Below are 17,199 nucleotides of genomic sequence, written 5' to 3' on the forward strand. Positions count from 1 at the left end.
CTCAGATTGTCTCAGTTTGTCTCAGTTTGTCTCAGTTTGTCTCAGTTTGTCTCAGATTGTCTCAGTTTGTCTCAGATTGTCTCAGATTGTCTCAGTTTGTCTCAGTTTGTCTCAGTTTGTCTCAGATTGTCTCAGATTGTCTCAGATTGTCTCAGTTTGTCTCAGATTGTCTCAGATTGTCTCAGATTGTCTCAGTTTGTCTCAGTTTGTCTCAGTTGTCTCAGATTGTCTCAGATTGTCTCAGTTTGTCTCAGATTGTCTCAGTTTGTCTCAGTTTGTCTCAGTTTGTCTCAGTTTGTCTCAGATTGTCTCAGTTTGTCTCAGATTGTCTCAGATTGTCTCAGTTTGTCTCAGTTTGTCTCAGATTGTCTCAGATTGTCTCAGATTGTCTCAGTTTGTCTCAGATTGTCTCAGATTGTCTCAGATTGTCTCAGTTTGTCTCAGATTGTCTCAGATTGTCTCAGTTTGTCTCAGATTGTCTCAGTTTGTCTCAGATTGTCTCAGTTTGTCTCAGTTTGTATCACCACACAGACGTTGGAGGTTTCCTCTCCATGACATCCTGTCTCTGGTTCCAGAGGTCTTTTCTGACTTTATATTTCTTAAGAGACTCTAACATTCACAAAGCAGGAGGAAACAACACGTGAAGTCCGAGCAAGTCGTGGGAGTTTATATTAAGGTGTGTTTAAACTAAAGCTCTCCCTCTCCTCCTCCTGCAGAGTTGAGGAACGGGGTTCCAGCTCTGAGTGTAAACCACGGATCAGGAACCCTGACCCTTCAGCTCCCGTCGAAATCCACCGTCACAGACCGGCGCTGGCATCGCCTCGACATCGTCAGTGATGGAAAGGTAACGCTGAAGAGTTTCACTCAACGTCCATTTGTCTCAAACTTCAATAAGTTGTAACATATAAATATTTCGGACATTTAACTTTGTTTTATAGACTCACACTTCCGTCATTCAATGTGTCATCGTCTCTGTGTTCAGGTGGTCCAGCTGATCCTGGATCAGTGTGGGGGGGCGGCGGTGAACGAGTTGGAGGGTGTCGGGGGGGAAACTCAGGAGACGGATGAGTCCGGCTGCAGAGCTGCAGGAGAGACGCCGGGACACCAGAGGTGAGACACACTCCGAACATTTACTGAGAGACTCTTCAGTAACACGTTAATCTGAAAACTCCTCTTCTTCCTTTTCTTCCTCCTCTTCCTTCTCAGGTATCTGAATGTCTTCCAGCCTCTCCAGCTGGGAGGGGTGAAGGAAACTTCTCCTCATCAACATTTCCACAGTTTCACAGGTTGCATCCGCAACCTGGTGGTGGACAGTCAGGTAACATCAGTGTGTGTGTGTGTGTGAGTGTGAGTGTGAGTGTGTGTGTGTGTGTGTGTGAGTGTGAGTGTGAGTGTGTGTGTGTGTGTGTGTGTGTCAAGGCCAACATCACAGTCCAAATCTAATATAAATGAAAAGAAGCTGCTGTTTCTATCTCAGAAATAATCATCTTTGTTTTTCAGTTATTATTTTGCATTTGAAGAAATTTCACATTTCAGAACATACGAAAGTAAGTAAGTAAAGATATAGTTTAGTGCAGATAGATCAGTTTATAGGACACAGACTTATTAAAGATGAGTTAATGTCAGAGGATATTTAATACAGATAAACACTAATAACATGTTATTTAAAGAATTGATGAATCCTGATCTTCTGCTCTTTTTTTAAAACAATATATTTATTGTTTATTGTTTGCAATAAACTATTTCAACCTCCGGCTCACATGGACATTCATTCCTTCCCCTCTCACTCTAACAGAAGCTTCGAGTCCTTAGACATTTCTTCATCTTTCACATGTCCTGGTGTTGTCTGGCTGACGTCTGCTGTGTCATCACAGCCGCTCTCTCTCATTTCTTCAGAAACTCAAAACATTCTGGAGTTCGAGCATTTAAGGTGGTTTGACGCAGCTCAGAATGAGAGCGCTGCATGGCTGCCAGCGGAGAACAATGAGCATGTTCAGACATTCAGGCTGAGAGGAGGGAAAACGATGAAGACGATGACGGTTCACAGTAAAGATGACAAAGACCTGATGGTCCTCTTTCTCCTTCCTGTCCCGCAGGTGTACGACCTGGCTTCTCCAGGGGAGAGCGAGGACAGCGCCCCGGGGTGCAGGCTGACCGACGGCGTGTGTGTGACGGCGGCCGGTCCCTCCTGCGGCGCTCACGCCTCCTGCCTCGCCGACTGGGGCTCCTTCAGCTGCGCGTGCCACCCGGGATACACCGGGCACAAGTGTGACAGCGGTGAGCCGACAGTGTGTGTGTGTGTGTGTGTGTGTGTGTGTGTGTGTGTGTGGGTGGGTGGGTGTGTGATATTATCAGGAAAGTTTCTGGACTATCGACAGAAGTTAAATTGTTGTTTAACTCACAACTCACAGTTTTATCTAAGTCTTAATAAACGCACCGTCTTTTATCTAAGTCTTAATAAACGCATGCTTCACTAAGTCCTAAACTTGTGTTGAACCTTCCCTTCCTGTGAAGCTTGTGACGATGGCGTGATGTGTGTGCAACGTGTCTGCAGCAGTTTGTTGGAGGTGTGAAAGATGAACGTTGTGACGAAACTTTCTCTCCCTCCTCAGTCGTCCCAGAGTTCTCCTTCGACTCGGACAGCGTCGTGCGTTATCAGCTCAGAGGAGGCGGCAGCGCTCGCCGCACAAGCGTCCAGCTCCTCCTACGGACCAGAGCCGCCTCGGGCACCCTGCTCTCCGTGACGTCCCGGGAGGCCCACGAGTACATCGTGCTGGAGGTCAGCGACCTGTCAGACACCATAACTGACCTGTGATGCATGATGGGAAGTTTTCTAAAGACATGTTCTTCTCTCTTCAGATCGTGGACGGTCATCTCTCCGTTCGTGCCAACCTCGGCGACGGTGTCCGCGCCCTGCGGCTGCCCGGCCAGCGCGTTGACATCGGGCAGTGGGTCATGGTCGGCCTCGGGCGCCATGACAACCTGTTCACCCTGCGTCTGGAGCAGGGCGGGGGCTCGCGGGAGGTCCAGGCCCGGCTGGGGAGCCGGCGGGAGATCGTGGTTCACCCGGCCAGCGTGATGGTCGGCAGCGGCCCGACCGCCGGAGACGACGCCGACTTCCAGGGTGAGAAGTGGATTCTACACGTCACATGGTTCTTACTTTGTCTGTGATGACGGGAGGAGTATTATATATAATATGTTAATATTATCTAATATAATACAACATAATTAATATAACCATATTAATAATAACATATTAATATAACATATTAATATATAATATGTTATATTATATATTAATACAACATATTAATATAACATATTTATATAACATATTAATATAACAATTAGTATAAAATATTAATATGTTTGTATTATATATAATATGTTATATTATATATTAATACACATATTAATAAACATTTAAGATACTATAATACAAAACTAAATTAACAGATTAATATAACAATTAATACAACATATTAATAAAGAATTATATTAATAAAACATATTAATAAAACATATAAATAAAACATTAAATTAATAAAACATTATATTAATAAAACATTATATTAATAAAACATTATATTAATAAAACATTAAATTAATAAAACATATTAATATGTTATATTAATATGTGTATTAATATATAATATGTTAGATTATATATTAATACAACATATTAATATAACATATTAATATAACATATTAATATAACATATTAATACAACATATTAATATGTTATATTAATATAACATATTAATACAACATATTAATATAACATATTAATATAACATATTAATACAACATATTAATATAACATATTAATATAACATATTAATACAACATATTAATATAACATATTAATATAACATATTATATATTAATACAACATATTAATATAACATATTAATATAATATTAATATGTTTATATCAATATAACATATTAATATCTAATATGTTATATTAATATGTTATATTAATATGTTATATTAATAGGGGGGAGGAAGAGGAGAAGAGGGGAGAGGAAGAGAACAGAGGAACAGAACATAGGAAGAGAACATTTATATATTAATTAATATATATATGTTATATTAATATAACATGTTATAACATGTTAATATAACATGTAATATAATATGTAATATAACATGTAATATAACATGTAATATAACATATTAATATAACTATATTTATTTAACATAACCTATTAATATAACATATTATATCTTAATATAATATATCTGTTATATTTATACCTATTAACATAACTATTATATAATATACATATTAATATAATATTACTATAATATTAATATATATCATATTACTATATTAATATAACATATTCATATAACATATTCATATATAATATGTTATATTAATAATATCATTATAACATATTATATATATTATATATATTTTTTACGGACTCCAACACCAAACTCACCGGGCCGTCTCCTCCTGCAGGATGTCTGCGGGACGTTCGTTTGAACGCTCAGGTCCTGCCTCTGGACGGGCGGAGCCGCGACCTGGTGACGGTGCTGGAGCGGCATGGCGTCACCTCGGGGTGCTCCAGCGACGCCTGCCGCAGCCAACCCTGCAGCAGCCCACTGCGCTGCATCGACCTGTGGAGGAAGCACCAGTGCAAGTAAGAGACCAGGTCCAGTTTCTCTCGATGTATTTGGACATTTGTTTTGCTGAAAATCCAATAAACACATTTTTCTGATTTTATTCTGATGTCCTGAACTCATCTCTCTCCCAGGTGCCCCGGCGGTCAGGTGACGGTGACAGACGACTCGGGTCAGCAGCGCTGCGTGCCGTCGCCCTGCGGACCATCTTCCTGCCGTAATGGCGGCGTCTGCCAGGCGCTGTCGCCCGACAGCTACCGCTGCCGCTGTCAGGAGGGCTTCAGGGGTCAGCGTTGTGAGCTGGGGCAGGTCAAAGGTCACCGGCTGGCCGCCCTCAGCCCCAGCTCCATCCTGGCCATCAGCATGTGTCTGCTCGTCTTCTTCGGTAAGAGAGTTATAAAACATAATACAAACCACACCATTCAACTGCAGCAGTCACAGTAAACAAAGAGGTCAGGTAATACATATAATATATAATAATATGTATATCTATAATAACATATAATATATAATAATATGTATATCTATAATAACATATAATATATAATAATATGTATATCTATAATAACATATAATATATAATAATATGTACATCTATAATAACATATAATATATAATAATATGTATATCTATAATAACATATAATATATAATAATATGTATAGCTATAATAACATATAATATATAATAATATGTTATCTATAATAACATATAATATATAATAATATGTATATCTATAATAACATATAATATATAATATAATGTACATCTATAATAACTATATAATATGTATACTATATATATATATAATAATTGTATAGCTATAATAACATATAATATATAATAATATGTATATCTATAATAACATATAATATATATAATATGTATCTATAATAACATATAATATATAATATGTACATCTATATAACATAATATATAATAATATGTACATCTATAATAACATATAATATATAATATATGTACATCTATAATAACATATAATATTAATAATATGTATATCTATAATAACATATAATATATAATAATATGTATATCTATAATAACATATAATATATAATAATATGTATATCTATAATAACATATAATATATAATAATATGTATATCTATAATAACATATAATATATAATAATATGTATATCTATAATAACATATAATATATAATAATATGTATATCTATAATAACATATATATATAATAATATGTATATCTATAATAACATATAATATATAATAATATGTATATCTATAATAACATAATATATAATATGTACATCTATAATAACATATATATATAATAATATGTACATCTATAATAACATATATATATAATATGTACATCTATAATAACATATATAATAATATGTACATCTATAATAAATATAATAATATGTACATCTATAATAACATATAATATATAATAATATGTATATCTATAATAACATATAATATATAATAATATGTACATCTATAATAACATATAATATATAATAATATGTACATCTATAATAAATATATAAATAATATGTACATCTATAATAACATATAATATATAATAATATGTACATCTATAATAACATATAATATATAATAATATGTACATCTATAATAACATATAATATATAATAATATGTACATCTATAATAACATATAATATATAATAATATGTACATCTATAATAACATATAATATATAATAATATGCACATATATAAAAACATATAATATATATATATATATAAAATATAATAATATGTATATCTATATAACATAATATATAATAATATGGAGATCTATAATAACAAATAATATATAATAATATGTATATATATAATAACATATAATATATAATAATATGTACATATATATAACATATAATATATAATAATATATATATATATATATATCTATAAAATATAATATATAATAATATGTATATATATAATAACATATAATATATAATAATATGTATATCTATAATAACATATAATATATAATAATATGTACATATATAATAACATAATATATATATGTATATCTATAATAACATATAATATATAATAATATGTACATCTATAATAACATAATATATAATATGTACATCTATAATAACATATAATATATAATAATATGTACATCTATAATAACATATAATATATAATAATATGTACATCTATAATAACATATAATATATAATAATATGTATATCTATAATAACATATAATATATAATAATATGTACATCTATAATAACATATAATATATAATAATATGTACATCTATAATAACATATAATATATAATAATATGTACATCTATAATACATATAATATATAATAATATGTACATCTATAATAACATATAATATATAATATATGTACAATCTATAATAACATATATATATAATAATATGTACATCTATAATAACATATAATATATAATAATATGCACATATATAAAAACATATAATATATATATATATATATAAAATATAAAATATAATAATATGTATATCTATAATAACATAATATATAATAATATGGAGATCTATAATAACAAATAATATATAATAATATGTATATATATAATAACATATAATATATAATAATATGTACATATATAATAACATATAATATATAATAATATGTACATCTATAATAACATATAATATATAATAATATGTACATCTATAATACCATATAATATATAATAATATGTACATCTATAATAACATATAATATATAATAATATGTACATCTATAATAACATATAATATATAATAATATGTACATCTATAATAACATATAATATATATAATATGCACATATATAAAAACATATAATATATATATATATATATAAAATATAATAATATGTATATCTATAATAACAATATATAATAATATGGAGATCTATAATACAAATAATATATAATAATATGTATATATATAATAACATATAATATAAATAATATGTACATATATATAACATATAATATATAATATATATATATATATATATCTATAAAATATAATATATAATAATATGTATATATATATAACATATAAATTATAATAATATGTATATCTATATAACATATAATATATAATAATATGTACATATATAATAACATAATATATAATATGTATATCTATAATAACATATAATATATAATAATATGTACATCTATAATAACATAATATATAATATGGTACATATATAATAACATATAATATAAATAATATGTACATCTATAATAACATATAAATATAATAATATGTACATCTATAATAACATATAATATATAATATATGTATATCTATAATAACATATAATATATAATAATATGTACATCTATAATAACATATAATAATAATAATATGTACATCTATAATAACATATAATATATAATAATATGTACATCTATAATAACATATAATATATATAATATGTACATCTATAATAACATATAATATATAATAATATGTACATCTATAATAACATATAATATATAATAATATGTACATCTATAATAACATATAATATATAATAATATGCACATATATAAAAACATATAATATATATATATATATAAAATATAAAATATAATAATATGTATATCTATAATAACATAATATATAATAATATGGAGATCTATAATAACAAATAATATATAATAATATGTATATATATAATAACATATAATATATAATAATATGTACATATATAATAACATATAATATATAATAATATATATATATATCTATAAAATATAATATATAATAATATGTATATATATAATAACATATAATATATAATAATATGTATATCTATAATAACATATAATATATAATAATATGTACATATATAATAACATATAATATATAATAATATATATATATATCTATAAAATATAATATATAATAATATGTATATCTATAATAACATAATATATAATAATATGTATATCTATAATAACATAATATATAATAATATGTACATCTATAATAACATATACTATATAATAATAATATATATCTATAAAATATAATATATTATAATATGTATATCTATAATAACATAATATATAATAATATGGAGATCTATAATAACATATAATATATAATAATATGTACATCTATAATAACATATAATATATAATAATATGTACATCTATAATAACATATAATATATAATAATATGTACATCTATAATAACATATGATATATAATAATATGTATATCTATAATAACATATAATATATAATACTATGTACATCTATAATAACATATGATATATAATAATATGTACATATATAATAACATATAATATATAATAATATGTACATATATAAAAACATATAATATATATATATATATATATAAAATATAATATATAATAATATGTATATCTATAATAACATATAATATATAATATGTATATCTATAATAACATATAATATATAATAATATGTACATCTATAATAACATATGATATCTAAAAATATGTACATCTATAATATATAATAATATGTACATATATAATAACATATATATATAATATGTACATATATAATAACATATAATATATTATATGTACATCTATAATAACATATAATATATAATATGTATATCTATAATAACATATAATATATAATAATATGTACATCTATAATAACATATAATATATAATATGTATATCTATAATAACATATAATATATAATAATATGTATATCTATAATAACATATAATATATAATAATATGTACATCTATAATAACATATATATATATAATGTATATCTATAATAACATATAATATATATAATATGTATATCTATAATAACATATAATATATAATAATATGTACATCTATAATAACATATAATATATAATATGTATATCTATAATAACATATAATATATAATAATATGTACATCTATAATAACATATAATATTAATATGTATATCTATAATAACATATAATATATAATAATATGTACATCTATAATAACATATAATATATAATATGTATATCTATAATAACATATAATATATAATAATATGTATATCTATAATAATATGTACATCTATAATAACATATAATATATAATAATATGTAATATATAATAACATGTAATATATAATAATATCTATATGTATATATATGTCTATATACAGATAAGCGGTAGACGATGGATGGATCTATATGTATATCTATAATAACATATAATATGATTTTAGGCTGCTATATTTACAGTAATATTTATTAATATGCACTGTGCCTGGAAATAAACAGAATGAATAAATAAAAATGTATTTAACTTGATTATTTCCATTTTATGCAGCTTATTAACAACATCTCAAATATTGTTATTTTATCTGCACAACATTTATCTGACAGCTTTCGTTCATTCAGATTTTAACTCCAGAATATAATCAGCATAAACATGAAGCTGTATTACTGTAGATAAAGATACAACTTTATTAAAAGATAAGCTCTACCTTTACCAGCATGAACACATGCAACTATTAATAAATATAATCAGTAATATAAAGTTAATTATTCTGCATAATGAGTACTTTTACTTTTAATATATTTTGATGCTCATAATAACATTTTGAATGCAGGACTTTCTACACTGTGGTATTTCTACTTTTACTTAATATGTTTATCTCTTGAGATTTAATTTTCAATGACTGTTTTAACCTTAATACACATATTAATTCTGTGTAAACGTCCAAAGCAGAAACACGGTGTTGGATTATCAGTTTGTTAACGTCGACTCTCGTCAGCTGACCTGATGGAAAGCATGACCTCTAACGACCTTTGGTTCTGAACGTGTGTAACAGTGTGCGGAGCAGATCAATAAGTTTTCCATCAGCGCCGCTCGTCGTCCTGCAGACGTGTTGTAACATTTCAGTTACATAAAGCGTACAAAACTATCGGCTCATTTTTAAGACGTCAATACAGCTGATGAGTTAAAGGCTGTATGAGGTGCTTCTCCACAGTCAGAGTGTTATCTTCAGTAGATGCAGTTTGTAGAAACAGACAGGAAGTAGCAGCAGGAAGCAGGAACTTAATTTAAGTCGTTATCTCTGCTCTCTTCAAAGCCACCAGACTCCATTGACAAAATCACTCATTTAACCTTGCAGAACACAGGAGTTTCTGGTCTAACGCTGCCTCGGTCGGTTAGTTAGTTTGTGTTATTGTGTAGCTTTTGGTGATTTAACGGGTTAGTTCAGATTCACCAAAGTCACACAATAACACAGATAAACTAACAGATGGAGGCAGCAATAGACCAGCAGTTCATGTGTTCTGAGAGGTTAAATTAGGGTTTTTGTCAATGGAGTCTGGTGGCTTGGAAGGCCCGCCAAAAAAGCTGTCTGACAGCACGGTAAAGAGGTGAAAATATTCTAAACATAGCGTACAATTAAAGTGATATTGATTTCTTTCGGTGTCTGAAACCTGAAGGTGACACACTGACTGAGGAAGCTCCTCATACAACCTCACGTCAAACTAATATTAATAATAGTAGTATGAAAGTTGTCCCCACTAATGTGTCGTTCACCTGTTAGTAATTATACTGATGTGTTTTAAATAACATAATAACATATTGAGGCTTCACGACGAAGAGCAACTTTAATGAGCGACAAATGAGCAGGAAGGAAACAAAATATGTCCCGCTGATGCATATTAATAGTGTGTGTGTGTGTGTGTGTGTGTGTGTGTGTGTGTGTGTGTGTGTGTGTGTGTGTGTGTGTGCGCAGCGGTGCTGGTGGCGGTGACGGTGTGGAACCAGAAAGGCAGCCGTAACAAGTTCAGGAAGCGAGGAGTTTACCACATCCCTGCTGAACACGAGAGCTGGGAGGACATCCGAGAAAACATCCTCAACTACAACGAGGAGGGAGGGGGGGAGCAGGACCAGGTACACACACACACACACACACACACGCCATGCTCTACTTTGTTACGTAACAGCTCACTTTTATCATTTAAAAGTGTCAGAAGCTTGATAGAAACAATAAACATGTTGAGAGAAAAGAAAACAACAAAAGTCAAGAATCATAAATGAAACATTTATAAAATATGTCAAATGTTTTTAAAATGATCAAAATGTTTGTATTGTATTAGTATGAAGAATATGTGCAGAGATAATAAGGTTGTACAAAGAATAACAGTTCTTCAGATTACTGTGAGAATAATCTGCTGCTCGTCTACTTTAGTGAATCGATTCAGAATCTTAGAAAATAAAAGTCTAAATTCTAATTATTATTTTCAATGGTCTCTGTTTTTAACTGACATTAAAAACATATATTTTATATAAAATATATGTTTTTAATGTCAGTTAAAAACATGTGTTATATATATTTTATATAAGATATAAAATATATTTTATATGTTCTATACATGCTCTATAAATGTTAATATAATATAAAATATGTAAATGTGTTATTAAAGGTTTATTACAGTATATATATTATAGTACATATATATATTATAGTATGTATAAATATTATAGTATGTATAAATATTATAGTATGTATAAATATTATAGTATGTATATATATTATAGTACGTATATATATTATCGTATTATATATATTAATGTATATATCTTATGTAGTATCTCTATCTATTCACATCGTTGTCCTCGCTACTTATATTCATGGGATATATATTCTCGTCCTCTATCTATGCTAGTCTGTATCTCTCTTATAGCTGTCTCTACTCTATCTCGTCTGTCTATCGCATTCTTCGTCTGTATCCTCATCTTATCGATCTGTTCTCTCTATTCTCGTCTCTCTCTATTCCGTCTGCTATCTCTCTTTTCTCTGTCTCTCTATTCTAGTCTGTCAATCTCTCTCTTCTCTTCTGTCTCTCTTACTCGTCTGTTATCTCTTCTCGTCCGTCTATCTCTCTTCTCGTCTGTCTCTCTCTTCTCGTCTGTCTCTCTCTTCTCGTCTGTCTCTCTCTTCTCGTCTTTCTCTCTCTTCTCGTCTGTCCTCTCTTCTCTTCTGTCCTCTCTCTCTCTCGTCTGTTCTCTCTCTTCGTCTGTCTCTCTCTTCTCGTCGTCTCTCTTCTCGCGTCTTTCCTCTCCTGTCCTCTTCTCCTTTCTCTCTCTCTCTTCTTCTCTCGCTCTCTTCTTCTCGTCGTCTCTCTCTTCTCGTCTGTCTCTCTCTCTTCTCGTCTGTCTCTCTCTTCTCTCTGTTCTCTCTCCTCGTCTGTCTCTCTCTACTCGTCTGTCTCTCTACCACTCGTCTGTCTCTTTACTCGTCTGTCTCTCTACCATCTTACCCGTCTGTCTCTCTCCTCTCGTCTGTCTCTCTCTCTCGTCTGTCTCTCTCTCTCTCTGTCTCTCTCTTCTCGTCTGTCTCTCTCTTCTCTTCTGTCTCTCTCTTCTCGTCTGTCTCTCTCTTCTCGTCTGTGTCTCTCTTCTCGTCTGTCTCTCTCTCTTCTCGTCTGGTCTCTCTCTTCTCGTCTGTCTCTCTCTTCTCGTCTGTCTCTCTTCTCGTTGTCTCTCTCTTCTCGTCTTGTCTCTCTCTTCTCGTCTGTCTCATCTCTCTCTCGTCTGTGTCTCTCTCTTCTCGTCGTCTCTCTCTTCTCTCTGTCTCTCTCTTCTCGTCTTCTCTCTCTTCTCGTCTGTGTCCTCTCTTCTCGTCTGTTCTCTCTCTCGTCTGGTCTCTCTCTTCTCGTCTGTGTCTCTCTCTTCTCGTCTGTCTCTCTCTCTCTCGTCTGTCTCTCTCTTCTCGTCCGTCTCTCTCTCTTCTCGTCTGTCTCATCTCTTTCGTCGTCTCTCTCTTCTCGTCTGTTGTCTTCTCTTCTCGTCTGTCTCTCTCTCCTCGTCTGTCTCTCCTCTCGTCTGTGTCTCTCTCTTCTCGTCTGTCTCTCTCTTCTCGTCTGTGTCTCTCTCTTACCGTCCGTCTCTCTCTTCTCGTCTGTGTCTCTCTTCTCGTCCGTGTCTATCTCTTCTAGTCTCTCTAACCTCTCTTTCTCCTCTCAGTTCTTATTCCTTCTTCCCGCCCGGTCCGACATCAGCGAGCTGAAGCGTTCCGCTGTGCTCCAGTGTGTCTCAGTCCTCGTCCTGCACCACGGCGCCGCTCATCAAGTCCTCTCCGGGCTCGCAGGAGGAAGTTCACCCGTCCGGCTCCTCCTGCAGCTCCGGCGCTCCCTACCTCAGCATCCCGTACCACCACCACTATCAGCACGCCACGCCCAACAGCTACGCCGGCGACGCCACCTACGCTAACTACCCCGCGCGTGCAGGCAGGGACGTGGAGACGAGCGGCGGCTACGCGGACGCCCCGTCGGGGCCGCACTCTCACGTGGACTTTAAAAGCTACGTGGCGCGAATCATCTGGGAGGCGGACAACGACGGCGGGGCGCTGCCGCCGGACGCCTACCACGTGTGGTGTGTGGAGGGCTCGGGGTCAGCGGCGGGAAGCCTCAGCTCCCTGGGGTCCGGCCCCCGCGAGGAGGTCGAGGACGACAGGCTGTCGCTCTGGGGCCCCAAGTTCCAGGCTCTGAGCGAGATGTACGACCGGCCGCAGCTGGCGCTCACGTACAGGGACGCTGTGGCCATCATACAGAGGGGCCACGGCCGCGACGCCCTGCCGCACCACCACTAGGGGGTGCTGCCCCCCCCCCCCCCTTAGTGCTGCGTTCACTGCCAGTCTGAAACCACCATTTTAAAACTGATTTTGTGACATTGACGTCACAGTTAGAGCTGCAGAGATTATTAATACATTCATAACAAGAACAAGTAACTGTGTTACTGTGGACACACAACTTTATTGATCCCTTGGAGAAATACAGGAAGTGTGGTCTCATCTGGTGCGGCTGCAGGTCGATCATGGGATGTGTTTGTTCTGCAGGACGAGACGTCGGAGCTCAGTGTCTGGAAGAAGTTCCACAGATGTTCAGTGCGTCCTATTTATTTAGTTTGTCGGCGGTTTCAGGACTTTCAGAGTAAAAGGTGACTTTGTTATTTATAACGGCATCGAGGCCTCGACGTGACAAAGAGAACTTCTTGTCCGACCAACAGAAACAGAAGAAGAAGAAACATCTGTCGTCTCCGCAGATTAACAAACTTCACGAGCAGCTTTTATTTCCTCTCTTCTAACTTCCTGTTGCTCTCGTGGAGGATTCCTCCCTCAGTACGAGAAGAACCTCGACAACGTGCAAAATAAGATTTGATAGTTTTCAGATGATTATTTTTATACTTCCTTGTAGAAACTTCCCAGAAGGCTTTGCAGCGTGTTTCAGGTTGTGTGTGTGTGTGTGTGTGTGTGTGTGTGTGTACAGATTTATTCATGACAAAACTGCTGAGGAGGCGCAAAACTAAAGTTTCCATCGTCTGCACGTTCAGATTTGAGAGCAAAGAAATCCAGATTTCACAGTTTAGCAGAATATTTATGCTTTAATTTCTATAACACATAAAATTATAACCTGCTAATGAAACAACATAGAGATTAGTAATATTCATAACACGTTATAATAACTTGTGTATGATGAGGCTTCATAACTGCTGGTCATCACCGACATTTTAGATTTAATTATTAATTATTTAACTTTACTTTAAGCCCCTAATGACATAGAAATAATTACATGTTTTTTAATTACTCATTTTAATTAGATTTAATTAATGGCTTTATATACCATGCATAATAATGCATCATTTTATTTGTTGATTTATATTTTGTGTAATTAATCTGATTGTAAAGTTGCTAAAGTGATAAATGTAGAATCTAAATAAGATGGAGACGACGCTCTCAGATCTCCTGCAGATTGATTCCTCTTGAAGTCTTCGTCTTCGTCTTCGTCTTTTGAAACTTGTTTCCCTGCATCAGAGCCTCCAGCTGTTCACGTCTCTTCTCCAAACAACCAAAACACAATTTATTTTCATTAAAGACAGAAGAAGTGAAGCCGCAGTTTGTTTCCCGTCTACCTCTCGGCTGCGTGTCGTTCCTGCGCCTGATGAATGTAGCTTTATACGTGTGAGTCTGAGCAGGCCGAGAGTACAATCACGTTTATTATTATTATTATTCATAAAGTCTTTACAGGAGGAGCTCAAAACTCAATCCTCACATCACAGGCGAAGAAATCCAGATGTTTGCAAGTGACTCACAGAATCACCTGAAAGGTTTCTTTAAGCTGTTTCACAAAGTCGACCTGCAGATGGTTTTAAAAACAAGAAGTTCATGAAGTTAATTCAGCAGAAAACAACAGCAAAGATCATAAATACAAATAAATGTGAGAACTTGTCTTCAGGTTCTCCGATGTTTAGTGCAGCGGTTTAACAAACCTTAAAGACTGAAGACTAGAAGGAACCCTTCCCTCTGTGTAATCTGAAGGTGTGTGTGCAGCGCAGAAACAGGTTCACAGGTGTGTGCAGCGCAGAAACAGGTTCACAGGTGTGTGCAGCGCAGAAACAGGTTCACAGGTGTGTGCAGCGGACCGTCTTTATTCCTCTTCTGGCATCTGAATAAAGTAAAAGTGTGTCCTCAAAGAATTGTACTCAAAGCTATGCATCCAAATGGAACAACACAGGTGTCTTTTTCTAAGTGTGTCTGTGTGTGTGTGTGTGTGTGTGTGTCTGTGTCTGTGTGTGTGTGTGTCTGTGTGTGTGTGTTGATCTGGATGATATGTACATATGGATGTTTTATAACAACCTAACATGGAATATTCCTTTTGTATATGACTTTTAATAAAAATGGCTTTTCCCCAAAAGTTCCATTTGTTCTTTAAAACTTTGGAAACATCAGCTGACAACACAAAGTATTGAGAGTACACATGAGACATGAGAGTACACATGAGAGTACACATGAGAGAGTACACATGAGAGTACACATGAGACATGAGAGTACACATGAGAGTACACATGAGACATGAGAGTACACATGAGAGTACACATGAGAGAGTACACATGAGAGTACACATGAGACATGAGAGTACACATGAGAGTACACATGAGACATGAGAGTACACACGAGAGTACACATGAGAGTACACATGAGAGTACACATGAGACATGAGAGTACACATGAGAGTACACATGAGACATGAGAGTACACATGAGAGTACACATGAGAGAGTACACATGAGAGTACACATGAGACATGAGAGTACACATGAGAGTACACATGAGAGTACACATGAGAGTACACATGAGACATGAGAGTACACATGAGAGTACACATGAGAGAGTACACATGAGAGTACACATGAGACATGAGAGTACACATGAGAGTACACATGAGAGTACACATGAGAGAGTACACATGAGAGTACACATGAGACATGAGAGTACACATGAGAGTACACATGAGAGTACACACGAGAGTACACATGAGCGTACACATGAGACATGAGAGTACACATGAGAGTACACATGAGAGTACACACGAGAGTACACATGAGAGTACACATGAGAGTACACACGAGAGTACACACGAGAGTACACATGAGAGTACACATGAGAGTACACACGAGAGTACACATGAGCGTACACATGAGACATGAGAGTACACATGAGAGTACACATGAGAGTACAC

General features: G+C 32.8%; 1 protein-coding gene across 1 annotated transcript in view; it reads left to right on the plus strand.

Moving 5' to 3' along the window:
• Nucleotides 1–16,365, plus strand: part of LOC115020959 (neural-cadherin) — a 142,840-nt gene extending 126,475 nt beyond the window's left edge. Inside the window, exons 25-34 of the mRNA XM_029451061.1 lie at nt 717–844; nt 983–1,110; nt 1,207–1,318; nt 2,097–2,277; nt 2,613–2,779; nt 2,860–3,124; nt 4,473–4,653; nt 4,768–5,018; nt 11,416–11,569; nt 13,695–16,365. Of these exons, the coding sequence (XP_029306921.1) occupies nt 717–844; nt 983–1,110; nt 1,207–1,318; nt 2,097–2,277; nt 2,613–2,779; nt 2,860–3,124; nt 4,473–4,653; nt 4,768–5,018; nt 11,416–11,569; nt 13,695–14,274 (2,147 nt within the window). The 3' untranslated portion in view covers nt 14,275–16,365. The remainder of the gene's footprint in view (nt 1–716; nt 845–982; nt 1,111–1,206; nt 1,319–2,096; nt 2,278–2,612; nt 2,780–2,859; nt 3,125–4,472; nt 4,654–4,767; nt 5,019–11,415; nt 11,570–13,694) is intronic.
• Nucleotides 16,366–17,199: the final 834 nt, after the last annotated feature.

Source organism: Cottoperca gobio, chromosome 16 (genome assembly GCF_900634415.1).
Source record: "Cottoperca gobio chromosome 16, fCotGob3.1, whole genome shotgun sequence".
Taxonomy (NCBI): domain Eukaryota; kingdom Metazoa; phylum Chordata; class Actinopteri; order Perciformes; family Bovichtidae; genus Cottoperca; species Cottoperca gobio.